Source organism: Bufo gargarizans, chromosome 8 (assembly GCF_014858855.1).
Source record: "Bufo gargarizans isolate SCDJY-AF-19 chromosome 8, ASM1485885v1, whole genome shotgun sequence".
Taxonomy (NCBI): Eukaryota; Metazoa; Chordata; class Amphibia; order Anura; family Bufonidae; genus Bufo; species Bufo gargarizans.
In genome coordinates this window covers 176,724,804-176,751,388 of record NC_058087.1, presented here as the reverse complement: position 1 = coordinate 176,751,388, position 26,585 = coordinate 176,724,804, and the positions used below count along the sequence as shown (strand labels likewise).

Below are 26,585 nucleotides of genomic sequence, written 5' to 3'. Positions count from 1 at the left end.
GGACAATGCCACTAAGTGTGTGTCCTGTGCAATGTATGCATGTCTTGAAGAGCCTTTCAAGGGTGAATACATTTGCACTAGATGCAATCATGTTGCATATTTGGAAGCCCAAATCTTGGATCTAAAATAAGCAGCTTGAAACACTTAGGGGCATTGCAGACCTGGAGAGAGGCTTAGACCTCACTGTGCAGGCACTGGCTGGGGTCAGTAAAAATGGAGTTGGGAGGAGGAGGGCAAGATCGGGATTATCAGGTCAGCAGTTGGGTTAATGTAGGAAGAAGGGGTAGAGGGAAAAGTGCCAGGGAGGCTAGTCCTGAGCTGGAACACCCTAGTAAATATGCCTGTTTGGCTGATATTAGGGATGAAAGCTCAGGGCCAGCAACACTGCAGCAGGGCGTTTCTCCTAGCAACCAGGAGGATGACCGCTGCAGGAAGGATGGGAAAAGGAGTGCAGCAAAGGTCAGACAGATGCTGGTCGTAGGGGACTGTATTATTAGAGACCGTGAACGCCGAACAGTGTGTTGTCTGCCGGGTGCTCGGGTTCGGCATATTGCGGATCAGATTGACAGACTGCTGGGTGGGGCTGGGGAAGACCCGGCGGTCATGGTACACATTGGCACCAATGACAAAGTCAGTAGAAGATGGAAGGTCCTTAAAAATGATTTTAGGGAACTAGGTGAGAAGCGCAAGTCCAAGACCTCCAAGGTAGTGTTTTCAGAAATACTACCAGTGCCACGAGTGTCACCAGAGAGACAACGGGAGCTTAGGGAGTTAAATAAGTGTCTCAGAAGCTGGTGCAGGAAGGAAGGGTTTAGGTTCATGGAGAACTGGGCCGACTTCTTGGTCGGTTACAGGCTCTACAGTAGGGATGGGCTGCTCCTTAATGGGGAGGGTGCAACTGCCCTGGCGGAAAAAATGGTTAGACGGCTGGAGGAGCATTTAAACTAGGATCTGGGGGGGCGGAGGTGTCATACTAATAAGGGGGTAGATAGTGTAGGTGTAGATAGAGAGTGGGTTATAGAAGGGGACAGTGGGGATTTAGTGGGGGCTGGGGTTAGCGAGGAAAGTAGGAAGACTGAGCATAACAATACACTTATGAAAAATAGACCTGCTGGTAACAAGAACCTGTTACATACAAACATCAACCAAGGTAACCCCAAAATCCTAGATATTCACTTTACATGTAAAAGTAATTTAAAATGTATTTTCACAAATGCCAGAAGTCTAGCTAGAAAAATGCGGGAGCTGGAGGCTATGGTACTAGAATACACATAGATGTCGTTGGTGTGACATGGTTGGACTCTTCACATGACTGGGCTGTTAATATTGAGGGTTTTACACCATTTAGGAAAGACCGGGTCAATAGAAAAGGTGGTGGCGTGTGCCTGTATGTGAGGAGTGATCTGAAGACAAGTGTGAAAGAGGCAATTGTGGGTGCGGATGTGGAAACCTTATGGGTGGAAGTTTAAAGGGATATAAACACTGAAAAAAATAATACTTTGTGTAATCTATAGACCCCCTTAAATCATAGAGGAGATAGAAGCTCAACTATATAACCAAATAGAGCGGGCGGCACAGGCTGGTACAGTGGTCCTAATGGGAGATTTTAACTTCGCAGACATTGACTGGGGTCATGGTTCTGCAGGACCACTTTATGGACCAGTTTGTAGAAGCTCCCACTAGGGGCGATGCTCTGTTGGATCTGGTAATTTCTAATGATGCAGAGCTTGTTGGCAATGTTACTTTTCAAGAAACACTAGGTGATAGTGACCACAACATAATTATATTCCCCCTAAACTATAAGAAGCAAACTCTGTCCGGCAGAGCAAAGACACTGAATTTCAAAAAGGCTAATTTCCCTCGGTTGAGGGCAGCATTTCAGGGCATAGACTGGGAGCAGCTACTGTCACATAATAATACTGAGGATAAATGAGAGAGCTTCAAATCCACATTGAGTAATTGCACTAAAAATGTATTCCTTTTAGGTAACAAGTATAAACGGCTAAAATTAAACCCCCCATGGCTTACAGCTACTGTAAAAAGGTCAATAAAAGACAAAATAAAGGGCATTTCAAAAACAGTCATTGCTGTGCCCCTGTTTATAATTTTTAAGATTCTCTAGGTACTGGTACAGTGACAAGTGATTGGCGCAAGGCAAACGTGGTGCCCATATTCAAAAAAGGATCAAGGTCCTTCACAGGTAATTATAGACCAGTTTAACTTCTGTTGTGGGAAAAATGTTTGAAGGGACTATATACAGGAGTATGTGACTGTAAATAATATTATAAAAGTGATAACCAGCATGGGCTTACCAAGGACAGAAGTTGTCAGACTAACCGGATTTGTTTTTATGAGGAGGTCAGTAGTAGCCTGGACAGAGGGGCGGCTGTGGATGTAGTGAGGTTAGTAGAAGCCTGGACAGAGGGGCGGCTGTGGATGTAGCATTTCTGGATTTTGCAAAGGCTTTTGATACTGCCCTCATGGACGTTTAATAGGTAAAGTAAGGTCTATAGGCTTGGAAAGTATAGTTTGTAATTGGATTGAAAACTGGCTGAAGGACCATGTCCAGAGAGTTGTGGTCAATGATTCCTATTCAGAATGGTCCCAGGTTATAAGTGCTGTACCCCAAGGTTCAGTGCTGGGCCCTCTATTATTTAATTTATTTATTAATGATATTGAGGATGAGATTAATAGCACCATTTCTATTTTTGCAGATGACACTAAGCTGTGTAGCACTGTACAGTCTATGGAAGATGTCCATAAACTACAAGCTGACTTGAACACTCAGTGATTGGTCATCAACATGGCAAATGAGGTTCAATGTGGACAAATGTAAAGTTCTGCATCTTGGTAGTAATAATCTCTGTGCTTCATATGTCCTAGGGGATGTAACACTGGGGGAGTCACTTATAGAGAAGGATTTGGGTGTCCTTGTGGATGGTAGATTAAATTACAGCATACAATGTCAATCAGCTGCTTCTAAGGCCACCAGGATATTGGCATGCATGAAACGAGGCATGGACTCGCGGGGCAGGGATGTAATACTACCACTTTACAAAGCGTTGGTGCGGCCTCATCTGGAATACGCAGTCCAGTTCTGGGCACCAGTCCATAGAAAGGACGCACTGCAGCTGGAAAAAGTACAGAGGAGAGCGACTAAACTGATAAGGGGCATGGAGGGTCCTAGTTATGAAGAAAGATTAAAAGAATTGAATTTATTTAGTTTTGAGAAGAGACGTCTAAGCGGGGAGGACATGATTAACCTGTACAAATATAATATAGAAATAGGCCATACAAAAAAAATGCGCTCAAAAGACAAGGGGGCACTGCCTCCGACTGGAGAGGAAAAAGTTCAGTCTCTGGAAGCATCAAAGCTTCTTTACTGTAAGAACTGTGAATCTGTGGAATAGACTTCCTCAGGACGTGGTCACAGCAGGAACAGTAGACAGTTTTAAAAAGGGTTTAGACAAATTCTTAAAAGTTAAAAAAAACTATAAAATGCTTATAAAAACCATGTAGAAATCTGAGTCTCAATTCCTTTTGGGATTCGCATACCCACCTATCCCATGGTTGAACTTGATGGACGTATGTCTTTTTTCAAACGTATTAACTATGCAACTATGATTGTGACTATGCTGAACTTCTAACTGCACTAGGTTGGAGCTGGGGGGAGCAGGACAAACATACCTTTTGTGGAGCTTTTATCATCAGGAGTAGTGTGAATATAAAGTTTTATTCTGCCAGGTTCTGCTCCTGCAAATGCCCAGGAGGCGGAGCTTCGCTGATGTGTTCTACATTGAGCGTCTTCACAGTCCCTCCCCCGAGCCGTGAGTGACAGCTGCAGTGGTTTCCTAGCTGGATGATACAGCGATCACTCAGGGGTCAGGGGTTTTGAAGCAGCTAAATGCAGAGAGCACTTTACAGTGAAGCTCCGCCTCCAGTGCACTTGCCGTTTAAACATTGGTATTTAGCAAAATGGGCACAGAAATATCTGGTCTTAATAACCCTGCACTGGCACTTAATACGCCTAAGTTATGTAGAGGCACTCGCCTAAATTTACGCCAGCTCCCTTGCTTTCTATGCCTAAAACAGAATGTCGAAAATGGCAAGCTTGGCCTCCATCGGGTCAATGGAGGCCTATGACTACAACCGGCATATGTATAGCACATACACTCAACATGTTCGCCTGCTTGATTCTTCTTTTTTTTTTTTTCTTACTGTATAGGAAAGCACAGCAGACTGCTCTTTCTTTCCCATGTACACTGGGCCACTGCAAAGACAAAAAAAACACATGCTATATACTTTTTTTTTCTGCATTGTGGTCAATAGCCAATGTTTGCCACTGGTCACTGTATGGTTACACAGTGGCTTTCGTCAGAGGTACGCCTCGTGAAAACTCCCAAGGTACTGTACAACACTGACGTGTAAAGAACAAAACGTGATGTGAACAGAGCCTAACAATTGTACTGTAATAATATCAATATGTGAAAACACGTGGCGCTGAAATACAGGATTTCAGTTGGCAAATAGAGAATATCCATGCACAGTAATACAGAGTACAGCATTTAACCCGTGCTGTGGGTAGAGACGTGCAGATATTCGCATAAATGAATATAATGTGGCGCTGATACAAACAGACAGTCACATAGTCGCCCCATCTAAAAGATCTATTCCTGCAGGCAGCTTTGCTGGCTTCATTTCTAATGCCAGTCTCGCAGCTGGGATTGCAGGATGAGGCTTGTGATATACATCTATTAGCAGAATCCCAGTACGTTTTACAATGGCCTATTCTCCAAGGACCATTGGGCAGAGCTTTTACGTCACCCAGCAGGAACAGGATACAGTTGTTTGCAGCTTCTGTATAAATGAGGGTCTGGAAGCAGGAAGATGGTCTTGAATTGCATAGAACTTCTCCCATAATCTATAAATCACAGGAAAACAGTATGGTTATCTCAGTGTGGAATCACCAAACCCAATTTCCTCACAGCCTCTTATTACACTGAACATAAAAGACTTGAATGCAGTCCTTGTAAGGGAATCTAACGTGGAATGGGTCATATGTAAAAAAACAAAAAACAGAAGGGCTGGGCCGACTGAAAAACTAAAACTGCTGCTATTACAGAAGTGTAACAGAAGAAAAAAATATATAATTATCTAAAACCTCTTAAAAGCAATAATATATATATATATATATATATATATATATATATATAAAAATAAATAAATATATATATACACACACACATACATATACACAAAATATATTTCTAAGTACTGCATCCTTAGGGGTTGTCTAAGGACAGGCATTGATGGCATATCACTAAGATATGCAATCGTCAATGTCTGATCATTGGCCATTTCCTAGAACAGAGTGGCAGTGCCGCTAGGAAAGTGACTCATTACAGTCAATGTTAGACACTTGATCCCAGCGATATGCCATTACTGTCTGTCTAAGACTAACCCCTTTAAAGCTGTGTTCACCATCTGCTTCTGTGTTCAGCTGTAAAATATGAAGAGCATCACCCAAATATTGAAACTGTACATCAGTGCACAGTACTTCACCTCATAGAACAGCAGTTTTGTGCTTTAGAGCTGCACTCCCTGATGTCACAGAGGATAGAGAAGAGAATAGTTATCATCCATATTGGAGATATGGAGCACTTAAAGGGATATTCCAGTCTACAGGATAGGGGATAATTATTACATTGGTGGGGGTCCTACTGCTGGAACCCCTACTGATCACAAGAACAGGTACCCCCGTACCCCTCCGAGCAGGTTAAGTATGCACACTGCTGCTCCATTCATCTCTAGGGGACATCCGCAAATAGCTAAGCACTGTACTCTGCTGTCTCTGGAAATCCCGTAGAAATAAATGGAGAGGCAGTGCACATGCATGACCCGACGCTCTGTTCATTTCGGGTACTCATTCTCATAAAATCGGTGAGGGTCCTAGTGGTAGCAATCTAATAGTTATCCCCTATCTCGTGGATAGGGGATAATGTTTAACAACCGGAATATCCCTTTTATTAGGAACATGCATCAGAATTTTAAGTATTTTAGTAATTTTCTACTGGAAATGTCCGTAAAGAAAAGCAAAAAAGTCAATAAATCCATAACCATAATTTGTCAGTAAGTGTACATTTCATGTGTTTTATACATTAAAGGGGTTGTCCAGTGGCTAAACATTTTTAGAGAAAGGGTTAAAAAAAAAAAAAAAAAAATTAAAATAAAAGAAGCAATACTCACCTGTCTGTTCTCCAGTCACTGAAATTCCAATGCTTACCGGGTCCCAGCTGGTGCTCAACCAATCACTGGCTGCAGCGCTGGCCTGCGTCAGCCACTGGTTGGCTGAGCGGGCATTTCCTGCATTTTCAGAGGGACCAGGAAGAAGAGACCAGAGAGGACTCTGTAAACTTCAAAACGGCAAAAGACATGTGAAGTAAGTATTGCTTGTTTTATTTTTAAAAGGGGTTGTACAGCCAGTACATATTGATATCCAATTCTCAGGATAGGTCATCAAAATCCGAATCGGCGGAGGTCGGACTCCCGGCACCCCTCCCAATCAGCTGTTTGAAGAGCAGAAGGCGATTGTACAAGCGCCGCTTCCTCTTCCCGATTACACTGAGCGCCGTCTGGTTTGCAGCGGCAGCACAGTGCAATTACGAGTTCTCATCCCATTCACGTGAATGGAACAAGCACTTGTAATTACAATGCGCTGCCGAGACTCCCAAGATGATGGCAGTGTAATCTTGAAGAGGAAGTAGCGCTCGCACAATTGCCGCCTCCTCTTAAAAAAGCGGATCGGCGGGGGTGTTGGGAGTCGGATCCCCACTAATAAGCTATTGAAGACCTATCCTGAGGATTATGTCTCTTCATCTGAAGAAGGGACCGTTCTGGCCCAGAAACGCGTAATCTGTGGAAACTATGAATAAATAAAAGCTATAAATTTACCTTAAATTCTGGTTGTGCCACTGCTGACCCGAATTTTCTTCTACATATCCTGAGGAAAGGACATCAATATGTACTGTCTGTACAACCCCTTTTACCTATTCTGCTCCTTTTCTAAGAATTCTTTTATCCAACTGACAAACCCTTTAACAGCGCAGCCAATAAACACATAGGATTTCATCTCACCTGTTGTTCTTCACATATGCCTGCTCATATTCTACTGGCAGTTTCAGGGATGCTCTACGTGGAAGAGAAGAAATTATTCGACCCATAAGGAAGCAGTGCTTAAAAACAGTAACAATTACATTTAGGTTACAGATTGTTGGTGGTCATTAAAAAAATAAAAATAAAAAAAGCTAAACACACCGGACAAGACGCTGTCCATGTGGATAACTCCTTTGGGCAGGACATACGAGACTCCTACTCCTATATACAATTGAAATGAATCTCACCCTTTTTCCTTCAAAGTAGAAGGTTTTCTTGACTGCAAAATCTCTGCCGATGGTGGAGAGACCGGTTTCGCCGATGCACTGCACGGCTGAGTGGTGCTAGTCTTCGTCTCTGGATGCCTGCCTTCATCACCACTGATTTTTTTTGGAGCTGGTGGCTCTAAAGGTGTTGAACGTGTAGGCTTATTGCTTGCTGTCCTTTGCCCGGCCCTCTGGACCCTTCTCCTGTCGGGGACAGTTTTGTACGGAGGGTTCAGTGGGTAGGTTACCGGCTTCGTTCCTTTCTCTGCTAATTTACTTAAAGCTTTAACGGGCTTTTCCTTGGTCATTGGAGAAGAAGATGGTGCCTGGTCAAAAGACGGGGATTTATTAACAGGGGAGGTTGTCTTGCTGGTTCCTCTCACTTTTAAGGCTTTCTCCAGAGCTTTGTTCAGCAGTTCCACCTCCTGTAGATCCTCAGGGGATGGCTGGATCTCTGCTAACAAAAAAATTTAAATAAAATAAGCATATGCTAAAAATGTCCATGGCTAGAACAATGACACTTTGTGCACCAATGTCACCAAGTATGCCATAGCATTACTGAAACCAGCAGTGGGTCAGAACCAAAATTGTTGAGGGTTCTCCTCTACATTACATTAGGCTGCGGCTGTATCACCCATCGGCAACCAGGCACCGATATTGAAGTGAAAGAGTGATGGACCACACATCATCAGGTGGATGTAGATCATGATGAGGGTCCCAAGCCGTATTGTGGCTACCATATTGGACAGCAATTCTCAAATACCCTCTGTGTATATATAGAGATGCTATATGGACCTGACACACTGGAACTATGATGGCTAACCTCCGGCACTCCAGCTGTGGTAAAACTACGACTCCCAAGATGCCCCCTTGCTTGGCTGTTCTCAGAACTCCATAGAAATAAATGGAGCATGCTGGGAGTCGTAGTTTTACCACAGCTGGAGATTAGCCATCACTGCCCTCCTAGACACAGGACTTAAAGGGACTCTGTCACCACTTTCTAACCCCCACTTTTAAAACTATAGTTCTGTCCATGGAGCCCCTGTGATTTCAATGGTGTTGTTATATGCGAAATCCGCAGGCTCGTTTTGATAAAAAAAGCTTTTATCTAACCTGTCAGTCATGAGGATAAGGTGCCCAGGGCGTTTCTCCCGGTCTGAACATGCCGCCCGCCGCCGCCGCCGTTGGTGCCCAGCTCCTCCTCTGCCTTGAATTTGCGCCGCCTGAATGTCAAGAAATACGCCTCCGGCTCTCCCTCAGTCCCCCCTCCTTTTCCAAAATTTCGCGCGTGCGCACAGGCCTGTGCCTGATGCGCCCGTGCAGACTTTACGATTCAGCCTCATTGAGCGAAGTGCGCATGCGCACTTCGCTCAACCTCCCGATAACGCGAACACTGCCGCACGCGCGGGATCTTAGAAAAGAAGGAGGGGGGACTGAGGGAGAGCCGGAGGCGTATTTCTTGACATTCAGGCGGCGCAAATTCAAGGCAGAGGAGGAGCTGGGCACCAACGGCGGCGGCGGCTGGCGGCATGTTCAGACCGGGAGAAACGCCCTGGGCACCTTATCCTCATGACTGACAGGTTAGTTAAAAGCTTTTTTTTATCAAAACGAGCCTGCGGATTTCGCATATAACAACACCATTGAAATCACAGGGGCTCCATGGACAGAACTATAGTTTTAAAAGTGGGGGTTAGAAAGTGGTGACAGAGTCCCTTTAAAAGGAAACCTCAGTTCTACTGTCAATTCTATCAGGTCTCATGGGGTAAGATTATACCCGTGCATTGTATATGCATTATCAAAATGGCTTTTTCAGAACGGGTAATTCAAGGGTAAGCGTTTGCAATTTCTATTTCCTAGAGAAGAACCGCCCACACGAATCAAAATCCTCCTCCACATACTCCTCGGCGTGAAAAGAGCATTGCAGATACTAGTTCACAGCTTTTACAACATAGTAATGCTATAAAAAGCTCAAACGATCCATAGCTACCAACTCCCACTAAGTAAAGCGACAGCAGTCATGTGGCACGTGCCATTACCCAGGACTCATTTCAGGGAGCTGGATTTAGAACCATGGCATTCTTAAAAGGGAAACATGTCTTTTAAACATATTCTCGGCTATATGATGCGTGTTGTCCTCCATTCCCTGCTAAAGCTAAATCTATATTTATGGCACAATCCGATACCTCAGGTCCCCTTTCTGCCAACAACATGCTTATTTAAATAATGGACACCTTAAGGCCTCATGCACACGACCGTTGTTTTGGTCCGCATCCAAGCCGCAGATTTGGTGGCCTCAGATGCGGACCCATTCACTTCAACGGGGCCGCAAAAGATGCGGACAGCACACAGAGTGAGTTGCCCCGCAAAAAAAAAAAAAAATATAACATGTCCTATTCTTGTCCGTTTTGCGGACAAGAATAGGCATTTCTACAATGGGCCACCTGTTCGTTCCGCAAATTGCGGAAGGTACACAGGCGGCTCCCGTATTAAGCGGATCCACAATTTGCAGACTGCAAAAAACGGAACGCTCGTGTGCATGAGGCCTAAAAGGTGTTTTCTGACAGAGAACACTTATCCTGAAGAGGGGCTAAGTGTCTGATCGCTGAGGTTTGACCGCTGGGACCCCCAGCGATAACAAGAATGGAGTCATCATGTGAACTGGCTGGTAGTGCACGTGTGACCACTGTTCCATTCACTTCTATGGGACTGACAGAGATGGATTAGAGCGCCATCTCTGTCATTAAGCACGTAGATGACTAGTCACAGTGGTGACCTCCCTGGTGTTGACGCATGACCACTACAAACAGTGATTGGCTGCAGTGTCGTCAGGTCATCGGTGCTCCCCAGTAAACGAAGACTGGTGGGGGACCAGGAAATGGTAGGCATGGGATTGTTTGTTAAATAATTAAATCAAAGGGGTTGTCTCGCTTCAGCAAACAGCATTTATCATGTAGACAAAGTTACTACAAGGCACTTAATAATGTATTGCGATTGGCCATATTGCCTCCTTTGCTGGCTTGATTCATTTTTTCCATCGCCTTATACACTTTTCGTTTCCATGGTTACAACCACCCTGCAATCCAGCAGCAGTGGTCGTGCTTGCTCACTATAGGAACAAGCTCCAGCCTATGTGCACTCCCACAGTCCCTGCCACCAGAGAGGTTGGCACTTTTTCTATAGTGTGCAAGCAAGACCACCTCTGCTGGATTGCAGGGTGGTCAGAGCAGCGTATAATGTGATGGAAAAATGAATCCAGCCAGCAAAGGAGGCAATATGGACAATCACAATACATCAGTAAGTGTCTTAGTAGATAACTTTGTAATCACCCTTATAGATCATACACTTAGGTACAATATTACCTTAAAGCCTCATTCACACGTCAGTGTTCGGTCAGTGATTTCCATCAGTGATTGTGAGCCAAAACCAGGAGCGGAGCCTCCACAGACATAAGGTACAAAGAAAAGATCTGCGCCTGTTCTGCGTTTAGAGCCGCACCTGGTTTTGGCTCAAAATCACTGATGGAAATCACTGACCGAACACTGACGAGTGAATGAAGCATAACTGGAACACTCCACAGTTATATATGCTTCAATATAGAGAAGGAGTCAATAACGTTCCTTAATCAATTAATTTTATTGATACATCATTATAAAAAATGATCAAGAAAACAATATATATATGTATATATATATATATATATATATATATATATATATATATATATATATATATACACACACACACACACACACATTATATATATATATATATATATATATATATATATATACACACACACACACACACACACACACACACACGTAGGGAATACAAAAAAAATATACCCATGCCACTGTATTGCACTTCACTAATATGTAAAGTAATTATGCAGCACCCAAATCCAACTTCGTAGTGCCCGTATATTTATTAGAACATATCTAACCTAAAAGCATCCATGAAATTGGAGCATGATCTCTACAAACTTAGCGTCCATTCACACGTCCGCAATTACATTCCGCATTTTGCAGAACGGAATTGCGGACCCATTCATTTCTATGGGGCAGCACAATGTGCTGCCCGGATCTGGAATTACGGATCCGCACTTCCGATCCCGAAAAATATAGAACATGTCCTATTCTTGTCCGCAATTGCGGACAAAAATAGGCATTTTCTATTAAGTGCCTGCGATGTGCGGTCCGCAAAATGCGGAACGCACATCGCCGATGTCCGTGTTTTGTGGATCCACGCATCCGTGGATCTGCAAAACACACACGGACGTGTGAATGGACCCTTAGGTGCAGGATAGGTGCCTTTCCTATAAGTCCTTCCCCCCCCAAAATCAAAATGGTGCCTCTCTGTGATGTCAAAACCGACTGCACCACCAGCTCATTAGATGCAATAAAGAGAAGGGACAAAGACTGGCCAATACAAAGTTAGAGTGACTAAATAATCCAGTGTTTCTATTGAAGTACCTTAGTGCGAGTGGCAGGGGATCCTCTAGGCGCGTTTCGCGTTCCTAGCTTCGTCAGGAGGAGTGGTTATACATGGGGATCTACCTTAAATTGGGCCTCCACCAATGAGCTGCCCCATAGCATATCACATGACCTTCACAGTAGCCATGTTACGGCGCATGACCCATCCTCTCAGCTGGAGAATAATTCACTTCTCCCCCGCCCCCGAGACACGTGACGGTCCAGCGTCATATGACGCCGCCAGTACGCCGTCTCCATGGAGAAGGAGAGAAGCGTCCCCGCCGGAAGGCTTTCATGTGCACTGGCGAAGGAGGTGGAATAATGTGGAGACCGATCTTAGGATTGACAAATAATATTGAAATTAATATTCCTGATGAGCAGAATACCAAGGGGCCTCTCTACACGGGACTAAGTACAATATATATATATATATATATATATATACAGACGTGGACAAAATTGTTGGTACCCTTTGGTCAATGAAAGAAAAAGTCACAATGGTCACAGAAATAACTTTAATCTGACAAAAGTAATAATAAATTAAAATTCTATAAATGTTAACCAATGAAAGTCAGACATTGTTTTTCAACCATGCTTCAACAGAATTATGTAAAAAAATAAACTCATGAAACAGGCATGGACAAAAATGATGGTACCCCTAGAAAACACAGAACATAATGTGACCAAAGGGACATGTTAATTCAAGGTGTGTCCACTAATTAGCATCACAGGTGTCTACAACCTTGTAATCAGCCATTGGGCCTATATATATGGCTCCAGGTAATCACTGTGTTGTTTGGTGATATGGTGTGTACCACACTCGACATGGACCAGAGGAAGCAAAGGAAAGAGCTGTCTCAAGAGATCAGAAAGAAAATTATAGACAAGCATGTTAAAGGTAAAGGCTATAAGACCATCTCCAAGCAACTAGATGTTCCTGTGAGTACAGTTGCACATATTATTCATAAGTTTAAGATCCATGGGACTGTAGCCAACCTCCCTGGACGTGGCCGCAGGAGGAAAATTGATGACAAATCTAAGAGACGGATAATCCGAATGGTAACAAAAGAGCCTAGAAAGACTTCTAAAGAGATTCAAGGTGAACTTCATGCTCAAGGAACATCAGTGTCAGATCGCACCATCCGTCGTTGTTTGAGCCAAAGTGGACTACATGGGAGACGACCAAGGAGGACACCATTGTTGAAAACGAATCATAAAAAAGCAAGACTGGAATATGCCAAACTACATGTTGACAAGCCACAAAGCTTCTGGGAGAATGTCCTGTGGACAGATGAGACAAAAATCGAAGTTTTTGCCAAGGCACATCAGCTGTATGTTCACAGACGAAAAAATGAAGCATATCAAGAAAAGAACACTGTCCCTACTGTGAAACATGGAGGAGGCTCTGTTATGTTCTGGGGCTGCTTTGCTGCGTCTGGCACAGGGTGTCTTGAATCTGTGCAGGGTACAATGAAATCTCAAGACTATCAAGGAATTCTAGAGAGAAATGTACTAGCCAGTGTCAGAAAGCTTGGTCTCAGTCGCAGGTCATGGGTCTTGCAACAGGACAATGACCCAAAACACACCGCTAAAAACACCCAAGAATGGCTAAGAGGAAAAAATTGGACTATTCTAAAGTGGCCTTCTATGAGCCCTGACCTCAATCCTATTGAGCATCTTTGGAAGGAGCTGAAACATGCAGTCTGGAAAAGGCACCCTTCAAACCGGACACAACTGGAGCAGTTTGCTCATGAGGAGTGGGCCAAAATACCTGCTGAGAGGTGCAGATGTCTCATTGACAGTTACAGGAAGCGTTTGATTGCAGTGATTGCCTCAAAAGGTTGCGCAACAAAATATTAAGTTAGGGGTACCATCATTTTTGTCCATGCCTGTTTCATGAGTTTATTTTTTTACATAATTCTGTTGAAGCATGGTTGAAAAACAATGTCTGACTTTCATTGGTTAACATTTATAGAATTTTAATTTATTATTACTTTTGTCAGATTAAAGTTATTTCTGTGACCATTGTGACTTTTTCTTTCATTGACCAAAGGGTACCAACAATTTTGTCCACGTCTGTATATATCTCACAACTGCTTAAAAATGAAAATACGTGACTAGTGAGTCTATTCCTATTAGTGACGTGCCACGATTACTAACCAAAGGATAAAAGACGGGACGAGGTCAAAATAAAACACACATCACTATTACATCAATGACTATAAGTGGCTTTTGAATCTACCTATTAAATACGCGCCAATGCTATCCACCCATATGAAGTGCCCCAATACAGTGGGCATAGGTATATTTTTTTGTATTCCCTACTTGTATATTTATTGTTTTCTTGTTCATTTTTTTTATAATGATTCATCAATAAAATTTATTATTGAGGAATGTTATTCACTCCTTTATAGTGAAGCATATTAGTAAAGAACTTTGTCTACATGATAATTGCTATTTGATGAAGCGGATCAGTAGAGGCGCCGTATAGGAAAGTGTGAGCAGCACTCATCTGCTTATTCTGCATTCACGATATAAAAGGCCGTTCCCTCCTTTTGCTGCACCGAGACGCTGTAGTACCAGGCAGATGGGTTTCAGAGTATTGTAATGCCACTTGAAAAAGAGATAATTAGAGATTTCAGAGGGCAACCCTGGCTGCGTCTGTGTGAACAGAGGAAAAACAATACTAGCTGGAATGCACTGAATAAAAAAAAAAAAAAAAACACGAATTACACTCAGGCATCAAATTAGGGCATTCATTTTGATTAAAAGAATCTCATTTCCCAGACAAATGGCTCTATAAATAGAAAAGCGGAATATTATTTCTTCTGCTCGCAAAACCGGGAGAAGAGAACTTGTCGCCAAGCGGGGAATTAGCATACATTACCTTGTTCTCATCTAAATACGTATTACAGAGCCTGTCCCCGAGATGGGTCCTGTTGTGAGGGCTTCCAATCTTCTCAGCGTAATATTGTCAAGTTCGACGAATATTAAGTGGATTTAAATAGCTTTTCAGGAACGGGGGCAGTACCCTGCGGCTTTCATTTTTATTTAATTTTTTACAGTCAAATGTCAGTCTCAGAATTACAGTAATAAACCCCGGAGATGTTTAACCCTATTACCTCCGATGAAGTCTTAAAGGGGTTCTACAATTTGTTTTAACTGATGATCTATCCTCTGGATAGATCATCAGCCTCTGATCACCGGGGGTTCGACACCCAGGACCCCCACCGATCAGCTGTTTGAGAAGGCAGCGGTGCTCGCAGTAGCGCCGCAGCCTTCTCACTGTTTACCGCTGGCCCAGTGACGTCACGACTAGTATCAACTGGCCTAGGTGGGGCTAAGCTCCATTCAAGTGAACGGAGCTTAGCCGCGCCCAGGCCAGCTGATACTAGTCGTGACGTCACTGGGCCAGCGGTAAACAGTGAAAAGCCGCTGCCTTCTCAAACAGCTGATCGGCGGGGGTCCCGGGTGTCAGACCCCCGACGGTCAGATGCTGAGGATCTATCCAGAGGATAGATCATCAGTTAAAACAAACTGCAGAACCCCTTCAAGACTTGGTTACACTTCCTTGTGATGGTAATACATCGGTAGGAGAGTACTATAATCAGAGAGGTGACCGGCAAGGGAATACGGACATAAATGTGACTTTTGAAAACAATGGGCAGCTCTCAAGTCATATTTTATTTCTAGTCCCAAGAGTATTAAATATATATTTATTAGGGCTGACTGTCGTCCTGTCCGGTTTGGACATGATATTGGAGCCATAATCCGTCCAGAAACACAGTACATGCTTCAGTGGAACGAATAGAGCAGTTACACAGGCAATAGTCATGAGGACGGAGACCTTTCAGTGGCACGCTCCCCCACCCTGTCCTGACCCCTGTAATCAATCACTAGCAGACGCAGTGAAGCAGGAGGGCACAGTTGTGACGTCACCCACCAGCATCTCGCCTGTCTCTCCATTCTCAAGAAGTCAACCAGAAAAGGAGCCAAGAGCCACATGGGAACAAAGGTTAACCCATCCTATTTTTAAAAGTGGCTTCAAAAGGTCACATTTATGTCCAGGTCCTCTTGTCAGTCTCCTCCCGGATATACATAGTAACATAGTTTATAAGGCTGAAATAAGACATCTGTACATCCAGTTCAGCCTGTTGTCCTGTAACTTGATCCAGAAGAAGGCGAAAAAACACCATGAGGTAGAAGCAAAGTTTCCTAATTTTAGGGTAAAAAAAAATCCTTCTCGACTCCAAACAGGCATCAGAATAACTCCCTGGATCAGCGACCCCTCTCTAGTAGCTATAGCCTGTAATATTATTACGCTCCAGAAATACATCCAGGCCCCTCTTGAACTCCTTTATTGTACTCGCCATCACCAGCTCCTCAGGCAGAGAGCTCCATAGTCTCACTGCTCTTACCGTAAAGAGTCCTCTTCTATGTTTGTGTACAAACCTTCTTTCCTCCAGACGCAGAGGATGTCCCCTCGTCACAGTCCTGGGGATAATAGATGATGGGAGAGATCTCTGTACTGCCTCCCCAATATATTTATAAAAAGTTTTGAAAGCACCATTTCCCGAACTCTGATTCGGTTCCAAGTGGTACCTTGGAACCGAACCAGAGTTCGGGAAATGTTTTTTTACAGTATAAATCAATTTCTGAAGTTATTATGCAAAGTCTCGCGAGACTTCACAAAGTAATAACTTCGGCTTATTGGAGCCAATACATTCTAATACTGTACGGAGCTCTCGCTCCGTACAGTATTGAAACAAAGTTTTATGCGAATCGACTTCGGATGTTTTTCATCTGAAGTTGATTCGCTCATCCCTACTGGCAACCAAAGAGGGCCAGTTTTTGTGGAGGTATTTTGTGCTGCTGGGGCAGTATTTAATGATGCACTGTGGTACAATGTGCTGCAATGCGGTATTGATGACCCCGTCTACTTCCGTTGACCCTGTCAGTTTGAGCCCCACTACAAAATAGGGCACTTTTATTTTATTTTTCCAGGGCCACTAAGTTTTCAGGCCACCCCTGGATCTGGCCCATCCATGCATTACATTGAATGACCGCCATCTAATACTTTTCCAGTGTCTGGCCAGCAGTGGCCTCCTTCAGCAATAAAAGCTTACCATCAGGCTGGGTTCACACCTGAGCGTTTTACAGCGCGTTCCTACGCGCTGTAAAACGCTCAACAAGGAGAAACCAATGATTCCCTATGGGAATGGTTCACACCTGGGCGTTTTACAGCGCGTACGATCGCGCTGTAAAACGCCCTACGCTCAAAAAAGTACATGAGCTTCTTTGGGGCGTTTTGTCGCGCGTTCCCGTACATAGACATTCAGGAACGCGCGACAATGAGCGTTCGCTTGTCTCTGTATGCGCGATTGTAAACGCCGGTACAATCGCACATACAGAGCGCTCCTTTCGGAACGCTCAGGTGTGAACCCAGTGTCAGGGTTTGAGAAGCTGGACCTGTAGCGATCAGCTCATCCCTACGTCAGGGTTGAGGCCATGAGCCATTTCCAAAACTGTAAAATCGCTTCAAAAAGGTGAATCCTCTCTTTAAGGGCTCATGCACATGGCCGTAGCCATTTTTTTTATTTTTATCAGAATTCATTTTTATTGATTGTCAATAAAGTTATTAACAAAATAAAGATTTGTGTACAATAACAAAGATCCTGTCAGTCTATCCATCAAGTTCTTAACAACATAATGGATCCATCACTATAGTAACATCGAGTCAGCGTAATATAAGTTACATAGACAGAAACTTGATACTATAAAAATACAGGACATTACAAAAATAATATTAAATAACTACTTAACGTCCAACCAACCTCAGATCCCCCCCCCCCCCCCCTTTGTTTGATCCCGCAGAGAGATAGTTACCGGTACATCATTTTTATTTATTTATCAAATCTCTAAAAGGCCATTCAATGAGAGCTAATATTAAAGTGGTTGTGCGACTTTCCCAATTAGACAGCTTGTGTTAAGGTAAGTGGCCCAGTAGGGATAATTGCCCTCTTATGCGATCTCTTGTCAGTGCTAATGAAGCTTCCAACCAGCCCTTCCATATTGACAGGAATTTGTTTGGACATTTTCTTTTGACATAAACCCCCCTTTCAAGGCGTAAAACTGTATTCAACCTATTTATATATTCCTGTGTTGGGTGGATTTCCCAGTATCCAATGTTTAGTAATTAAAACCCTCGCCTGAAAACAGCATTCTGTGAATACATAGAGACGTTTTATCGTCTATTCCTGGAGAATTCAGTATACCCAATACACAGACTCTGGGATCATTAGGCAATCTTATCTGAGTAGTAACTGTTATGATTTCACGTACATCTTCCCAATTTTTGGCAATTCCAAACCATATGAAGCAATGTCGCTTCTGTTGCTCCACAGCGAGGGCATGTGGAGTCCGGTCGTGCGCCTATTTAAATAGAAATTTGGGGGTTCTATACACTCTGTGTATTAAGTATAGCTGAGACAATCTCTGAGATTCGTTCAGTGTAAGACTAGTAGTTAAAGAGGACCTTTCATTACAATAAAAAATCTAAACTAAGCATACAGACATGGAGAGCAGCGCGCCGCTCCGTTCTCCCGGTATAGGCTCCGGTATCTTCAGATTTTTGGCTCAACTGGGAGGAGCCTGCCGGCGTCTCCATCTCCCAGGCTGTAGTGCTGGCCAATCGCAGCGCTCAGCTCATAGCCTGAGAGAAAAAAAAACCTCAGGCTATGAGCTGAGCGCTGCGATTGGCCAGCACTACAGCCTGGGAGATGGAGACACCGGCAGGCTCCTCCCAGTTGAGCCAAAAATCTGAAGATACCGGAGCCTATACCGGGAGAACGGAGCGGCGCCCAGGGATAATAGTAAGTGCAGGGATATCGATAGGCGCCGCTCTCCATGTCTGTATAGTTAGTTTAGATTTTTTATTGTAGTGAAAGGTCCTCTTTAAAGCCAGAACATCAGTCCATTGTTCTTGAGATATTGTCCCTATATCCTCTTCCCATTTTCCTTTTACCACCAAGGGAGTTGAGGAGGCATTGGCGTCAATTATAAATTTATATAGTCGGGATATCAGGCCTTTGGCAGACCTGCCCTCCAGTAACTGTTTCACCACAGGAGGAGAGGCGACAATTACAATACCCTTTGGAAATTGCGTTTGACATGTATGTCTTAATTGGAGGAATTGAAAAAAATGCCGTTTTGGGTAGGCCAAACTCTTCCTGTCGCTGGGTAAAAGATTTAAACATTCCATGTGATTGAATTTGGCCTAGAAACAATATGCCCCTCTCCTCCCATGGCGAAAGGCCGTAGTCATTTTTGCAGTCCACAAGACATAGATACCGGCCGTGTGTGTTCTGTCTTTTCCTGAACGGAACGTCCTGCCATCGATAGAACAGTCATATCATTGTCTGTAAAACGGACAACTATAGGACATGTTCTAATTTTTTGCGGGTGCCGCGAAACAGACATACGGATCCCACATGGAGCGCTGTCCAAATCTTTTGCGGCCCCAGTGAAGTGAAAGGGTCCTCATCAGACCTGCAAAAAATGCAGACAAAAAACACGGTCGTGTGCATGAGTCCTAAATAAAATGTCCCCCATTTTCTGAAGTATATGACTATGCATAGTAAATCCGATGTTAGAGTAGCAGCCATAATCTGACAAGAATATTTCTCCAATTTACACGCGTTTTTTCTTCCGGTTTAAAAAAAAAACAAAAAAAAACTGCAGCACAGTACCGCTAGACTGGTTGTAACCTCAGAATTAAGAGTCTCAGCAAAAGACCGCTAACCTGCCATGTAACTGACAGAACATGTGGCAAAACGGCAGGTAGCCGTCAGCCTTATAATCCGATTCACACCTGGCAGCTGCTGAAAAATAAAAACCACTGCAAATATGTAATGTAAATATATAGTAAGTAAAGTGTGAACCTGACTTTAGAAATCTATTTTAGAACCGTGCATTCACCTAACCACTGGCTCGTACCATTAGGTTACAGTAAATAACATACAGGAGAGCCTAGCCTTATCACCTGCAGTACAGTTTTGGGTTAGAATACCATTTTTTGGGCACTTTTAAATAGTACAATAGAGGAGATGTGCTAAAACAGAATTAACAATCAGTTCTAAAGTAATAGCAAATCACTCACCTTCAGTCTCGATTGCTACTTCATCTTGCTTCAAGAGATCACAGCTTTCATTATCCCTACTGGAATATAAAAAAAAATATTAAAAAAAAAGTGAACGCCACTGTCTGAAGATTTCGAAAGGTTTTTTTTTCTCAAAAGGACAACCGTTTTTTCAGAAGAAAGATCCCTGGGCAATCACTGGATTTCTGCAGGTTCTGGTCCTAAGACCACCTGCTATCTGCTGATCTAGGCCTCATGTACACAACCATGTCAGTTTTGCGGATCTGCAAACTGTGGATGCGGTCTGTGTGCCATCCGTATTTTTATTTTTTAGGCGGACCCATGGGGGGGGGGGGGGATCATTTATTAAGACCAAAGTTTTAGATGCTGGTCTTAATAATCCCTACATCTGGCGGTGGATCGGCACATCCAGCACCAGTCTAAATGTAAGCCAGACCCATCCCCTTCCACACCACGCCCACTTTTTTTTTTTCTTAGAGCTGGCGTGAGTGGGCAAAAGTCAGACTGCGGTGCAACTAACCGTAGCGCCGAAATCTGCACCTGAAATACGCCTAATATAGGAGTATTTCAGGATAATAAACGACCCCTACTGACATCTATAGGTCAGGGGTTTGCATTGCGGAAAGCCCATTGATCATCCGTAGGCTTTCGGCATCCGTATGTCCATTCCACAAAATAGATACAACGTGTTCTACACTTGGCCACAAACTGCGGACCACGGTCCCACTGAAGTCAATGGGAATGCAAAAAAATATATAATTATGCAGATGCAACACCGACAGTATCTGTATTTTGCAGATCCGCAAAATACATACAGTCATTTGTATGTAGCCATAGCTGGGAAAAGTGGTGCACCACACATTCTACCTGCAGCCACCACTACAGGTTAACAAGTCAAAGTCCTCCTCTCAGCGTCACTCTACATTGGTTATTACAGCAAGAGACGCCCTTTAATGGTCTCCATATGCTTTTACTGGGACTGAGACAGACACTTTAAGGCCCCTTTTACACAGGCGAGAATTCCATGCGGGTGCAATGTGTGAGGTGAACGCATTGCATCCGCACTAAATCCGGACCCATTCACTTCAATGGGGCTGTGCAGATGAGCAGTGATTTTCACGCGTCACTTGTGCATTGCGTGAAAATCGCAACATGTTCTATATTCTGCGTTTTTCTCGCAACGCAGGCCCCATAGAAATGAATGGGTCTACAAAATCGCAAGCATCCGCAAGCAAGTGCGTATGCGGTGCGATTTTCACGCATGGTTGCTAGGAGACGATAGGGATGAAAGCAACCCCGGACCCCATTAAAAAGTGTATTCACTGTATTATTTTCCCTCATAACATGGTTATAAGGGAAAATAATAGCATTCTTAATACAGAATGCTTACTAAAATGTGGATTGAGGGGTTAAAAAAATAAAATAAATTAACTCACCTCATCCAATTGGATGAGGTGAGTAAAAATGTTTTATTTTTTAACCCCTCAATCCACATTTTAGTAAGCATTCTGTATTAAGAATGCTATTATTTTCCTTTATTACCATGTTATAAGGGAAAATAATAAAGTGAATAGAACACCGAACCCAAACCTGAACTTCAGTGAAGAAGTCCGGGTCTGGGTACCACATTCAGTTTTTTCTCACGCGCGTGCAAAACGCATTGCACTCGCGTGAAAAAAAACTGAACATCGGAACACAATCGCAGTCAAAACTGACTGCAATTGCGTGCCTACTGGCTCTGTTTTCCCGCAATGCACACGCGACGCATCCGGAGAAAATCCGGGACGCCCGTGTGAAAAAGACCTAAGAGAATCGCACACTTTGTACTTCCATTTCATTATGTATGAAAGGAATGGCCAACCTGCGGCTCTCCAGCAGTTGTAAAACTACAACTCCCACCATGCCCTGCTGTAGGCAGTGTGGGCATGCTGGGAGTTGTAGTTTTTTTAACAGCTGGAGAGCTTCAGGTTGGCCATCCTTGATGTATGAGATCACAGAATAACAAAACATTGCTATATTCTAGGACAGCTTAAGGGATAACTAACTGAGGCCTCGTGCACACGGCTGTGCCCGTATTGCGGCCCGCAACTGTCACTCTATAAGGATGGGGGAACAGCACCCCTATTCTCAAGATCAAAGTGGGTCCCAGCAGTTGGACCCACGACAGTGAGCTATCCCTATTCTGTGGATAGAAAATAGTGTCTTCTATGTGGAATACCCCTTTAAGAGCTTTAAGGGCTAGGTGACACCTGCAGGGCCCGTCACACATACTGGCACACACCAGGTACACAGCAGATTACACTTTTAAGCTGTCTATACATGTAGACTAGACAAACGATGTGATATTTTTTGATCTTCTATATGACAAAGAGTTCATCATGACATACGGTAAGTCATGGCAAATTGTTGGTATGACCTAAAACTATGTCCATGTAACCTCAGAATTAAAATAAAATAAAATTCTAAGACCTACCAGTTGTCTAGAAGTGATCGCCACTGCCTAAGCTGTTCTTCAAGCTGCTTCTCTTCTTCTTTACACCTAAGAAGGGCCTGATTCAGCAGGGACAGCAGCCTGTGGGAGCAGAGATGAATGTACAGTACAGCAGATGCATTCTGTTACATACAACGTCAGGTAAGATACAATGCACAAAATAAATGGGTCAGAAAAAGGAAAAGCAATTAGCGTATATAGGTATCTGAAGACTGGCGGTACCTGTGAGAGCAGGCCGAAGACAACATCATGGAGGCATCTGATCCAGCCCAAGAAAATTCTGTCCTCTGTCACCTAAGGGGAAACAAAAATACAGAAGAACACAATACTAGGTAAGCAAAGAAAAGAAACCACAACAGCTTATATTCTGATGACGTCGCACGCATGGGGAGGATCCAGCCAATAGCAGGCCGCGACAGAAACAAACCTGCCTTGCATCATCCGCGAGGCACAATCCTGTCGCGGCCTGCTATTGGGAAATGTAGCAGCGGCCGTGCGGGCATCATGAGCAACGCAGGTGCCGGGATAAGTATAACCTGTATGAGGTGCTCTGGCATTTTGGGGGGCATTATAGGGGTTGGATAACCCCTTTAAAGGGCATCTGTCACCAGTTTTGTGCCTAGGACACTGGTTGACCTTGGCAGCTGAAGGCATCTGTGTTGCACCCATGTTCATATGTGCCCGCATTGCTGACAAAAATAAAGTTTTAATATATTCAAACGAGCCTCTAGGAGCAACGGGGGCGTTGCCGTTACACCTAGAGGCTCTGCTCTCTCTGCTACCACTGCGCACTCTGCACTTTGATAGGGCCAGGCAGTGCAAATGTCATCACACCTGGCCCTGTCATTCAAAGTGGAGAGGGCGCAGCAGTTGCAGAGAGAGCAGAGCCTCTAGGTGTAACGGCAACGCCCCCGTTGCTCCTAGAGGCTCGTTTGAATATATTAAAACTTTATTTTTGTCAGCAATGCGGGCACGTATGAACATTGGACTAGGGCTGAAACGATTACTCGATCAAATCGAGTAATTCGACCAAAAACTTTTTTTGCATCGAGGATTTGTTTGTGTCATGTGACCACGCAGCAGGAGTGAAGTGCTTGCTAACTCACCGCTCCGTGGTCACCCGCTGGCCAGTACCTTGCTGCACTCCACTGAGGGAAACTTTGTGCGCGCGTCCAGCTGCCATGCCGGTCGGCAGTCTGCTGCCTTTCAGTGTGGAGTGTTCTTCCAGCAGCCTCCTCCACAGCGCACCCCCTTTGGTCCTAGGCTGCAGGATGAAGAGGACGGGGGTCGCCTCGCCCCCTGCCTGGATCCGGGAGGAACACGAGAGGGCGCTGCAGGAAGCCAACCACACGCTGAATCAGCCGCCCGAGCAGATCAAGGGGGAGATCCAGGAGGAGAATGACGACTGTGGGCGCAGGGCAGGGGCAAGGCCCCGGGCAGGTTAAATCCCTGGCCCTTCAAAGAGCCTATCGGAGTGGTGGGCAAGGAGCCTGCGGATCCTGATGTCAAGCAGAAGCGGGACATGATCAAGGAGGTGAGGAGCCTGGGGAGTGAGGCTGGTGTAACAGGTGATGCCAGCCACTGCTGGTACCATGTGCTGGCACTGGAGGATGACATGACGGGTCACACTGGTGCAGAGGAGGGGGCGAGACTTACAGCCTAGGTGGCACTTTATGTCCTAACTTTCTGTTATACATGTGGGATCAGGGCTCAGTGCCAGTTTACAGCAGTATGCGGGTTATGCAACTTTGTGGTAGCTGGCATCTACCAGGCATGATGCTTCTGCCTTGGTGGCACTGGGGGACACATGGTGGCACTGGGGCTGATTGCCTCCAGCTGCCAAGTTCACATGTAACAGGTCGGCCAGTTCTGCAGAATCGGCTGACGGAAACGTAACGTCTATGGCGAGCTGAGGGACACCCCGTTGCAGTAATTTCTTGAATGTCGCGTTTACCGCACTATTACTCTTCTGCTATTTCCCCCCACATCTCAGGTTGTCAGTAGTGTTGAGCGAACTTGGGTTTTAAGTTCGGCGTCTAAAGTTCGGGTTATCGAAGTATCCCGTTATGGATTCCGCTACCACCGACCATAACGGAATTTAGAATCCATAACGGGATACTTAGATAACCTGAACTCGAACTTTAGACGAGTTCGCTCAACACTAGTTGTCACCCTGGGAGCGCGGTCAGGCTCTGTTCACACTGCCCAGCTCATCACTGCTACCGATATTATTGCCAGCAAGAACAGCACAGTCTACACCGCATCAGAAATACCGGAAATCAGGCGGACCCCATTACAAGTCAGCGCGGACCACCAGGACATATTCTGATCTGCCATCGCGGTCATGGCTCAGTTATTAATGGCACTTGCGCCAGTTTTACAACTGCCGACTATCATGTGATGAATGTCCATAATTTGCGCCATTTTTTCTCCCAAAAAAACCTCTTCTCAAATAAAAAAAAATAAAAAATGTATAACCCACAGCCATCATGTAAGAGTCCTCTCTGATGGCTGCAAGTGGTGGGAGGGGACAGTGATGACGTCATTGCAGACAGTAGTCACCTGTAGCCGGAAGTGAACTAAATTAGAGGATCGACTAGAAAGTAAGACTGACAGAACTTTTATACAGTTCGCCAAAGACCGAACCCACGGCGGTAGCCATAGTTGTGCCCATTACCTGCCCGCCAGATCCTGCAGTTCACACCGCAGAACGCCCGGGAAAGAACCCGACCATCAGCCCAGAGGAAGTAGAGGAGCGAGAACTACCAGCCTTAGCAACCGTTACTATGCAGGGCAAGCCTAACCGCTTCGCCAATCAACGAACGTAATACATCCAAGAGCGAGGACGAATAGCCTATGAGTGGGCGTCTTTTATTTCAAGCGCAGAAGGCGGGAGATTTTTTTTTTAACCGAACTTTATTGATACTTTAGAATGTTGACATGCGTTTTTTTAGCATCTTGAATGGTTTTTCTTACATTCTGCTTGCGCGTTTACAATGAGGCTGCACATGTGTATACTGTGGTGTACTTTAGGGGTTACACTGCTGCAGTGCTATACTGAGGAGAATTTGCCGAGACAGATCGTCAGAATGGTGCTGCATGTACAATATTCCTCAATATAGGGCATGCTTTTTTAAGAATGGGGTGCAGGCTGCAGCATTGGAAGCACTAGCAAATTTTTTGGGGGGGGGGGGGGTGTTCATGGTGTTCCCTTGCTTCCTGTAAAGGAAAGAAAGTCACAGCAGTACAGTGCTGGCAGACTTCACAGAAGAGATATGCCCCTTGCTTCTGAGTGAAATGCACCTAGCTGTGCAGCAGAAATGGCCAATAATATGTCTGAAACAGACATTAGGTAAGCAAATAAAACACCTGTTCCTTAAAGGGGTTCTGCACTTTATTTAAACTGATGATCTATCCTCTGGCAGCGCCACGGCCTTCTCACTGTTTACCGGCGGCCCAGTGATGTCACGAGTAGTATCAATTGGCCTGGGCGCGGCTAAGCTCCGTTCAAGTGAACAGAGCTTAGCCGCGCCCAGGCCAGTGATACTAGTCGTGACGTCACTGGGCCAGTGGTAAACAGTGAGAAGGCCGGAGCGCCGCTGCCTTCTTAAACAGCTGATCGGCGGGGTCCCGGGTGTCGGACCCCCGCCGGTGAGATGCTGATGATCTATCCAGAGGATAGATCATCAGTTAAAACAAACTGTAGAACCCCTTTAACAGTTATGATTGTACAAAGAAGCACCACAGATATTATGCAAACTTTAACAAGTGGCTTCATAAATATGGCCTTCAGGCCATCGGGGAGAAACTGGCGCAAAAGTTGAGTCATTGACCATAGCAACCAATCGGGTCGCTGATTTTGTTCTCCAAAGGGCCTCTGAAAAATGAAAAGTGGAATCTCATTGGTTGACATGCCCTTTGCACCAGATTTGATATCCCCCTTTCAGTGCAGTGATGTCAGCCGGAAGCCGTGTAAGGCCCTTTCACACAAATTATACGGATTGGCTCCGAATGCGTTCAGTGAAACTCGCACCATTTCGCAAGCA

At 44.6% G+C, this 26,585-nt stretch overlaps 1 protein-coding gene across 2 annotated transcripts in view; it reads right to left on the bottom strand.

Annotated features, from left to right (window-relative positions):
- The window catches only part of TEDC2 (tubulin epsilon and delta complex 2), a 36,148-nt gene extending 10,846 nt beyond the window's left edge, over positions 1-25,302 (bottom strand). The window contains exons 1-7 of one of the 2 annotated variants that reach the window (XM_044303967.1): positions 25,217-25,302; positions 22,762-22,833; positions 22,522-22,620; positions 20,049-20,107; positions 7,401-7,875; positions 7,135-7,188; positions 4,843-4,921 (exon numbers count right to left, since the gene is read on the bottom strand). In XM_044303967.1, the coding sequence (XP_044159902.1) occupies positions 4,843-4,921; positions 7,135-7,188; positions 7,401-7,875; positions 20,049-20,107; positions 22,522-22,620; positions 22,762-22,790 (795 nt within the window). In that variant the 5' untranslated portion in view covers positions 22,791-22,833; positions 25,217-25,302. The remainder of the gene's footprint in view (positions 1-4,842; positions 4,922-7,134; positions 7,189-7,400; positions 7,876-20,048; positions 20,108-22,521; positions 22,621-22,761; positions 22,834-25,216) is intronic. The other variant, XM_044303968.1, reaches the window with a different exon arrangement.
- Between the last annotated feature and the right edge of the window lie 1,283 nt (positions 25,303-26,585).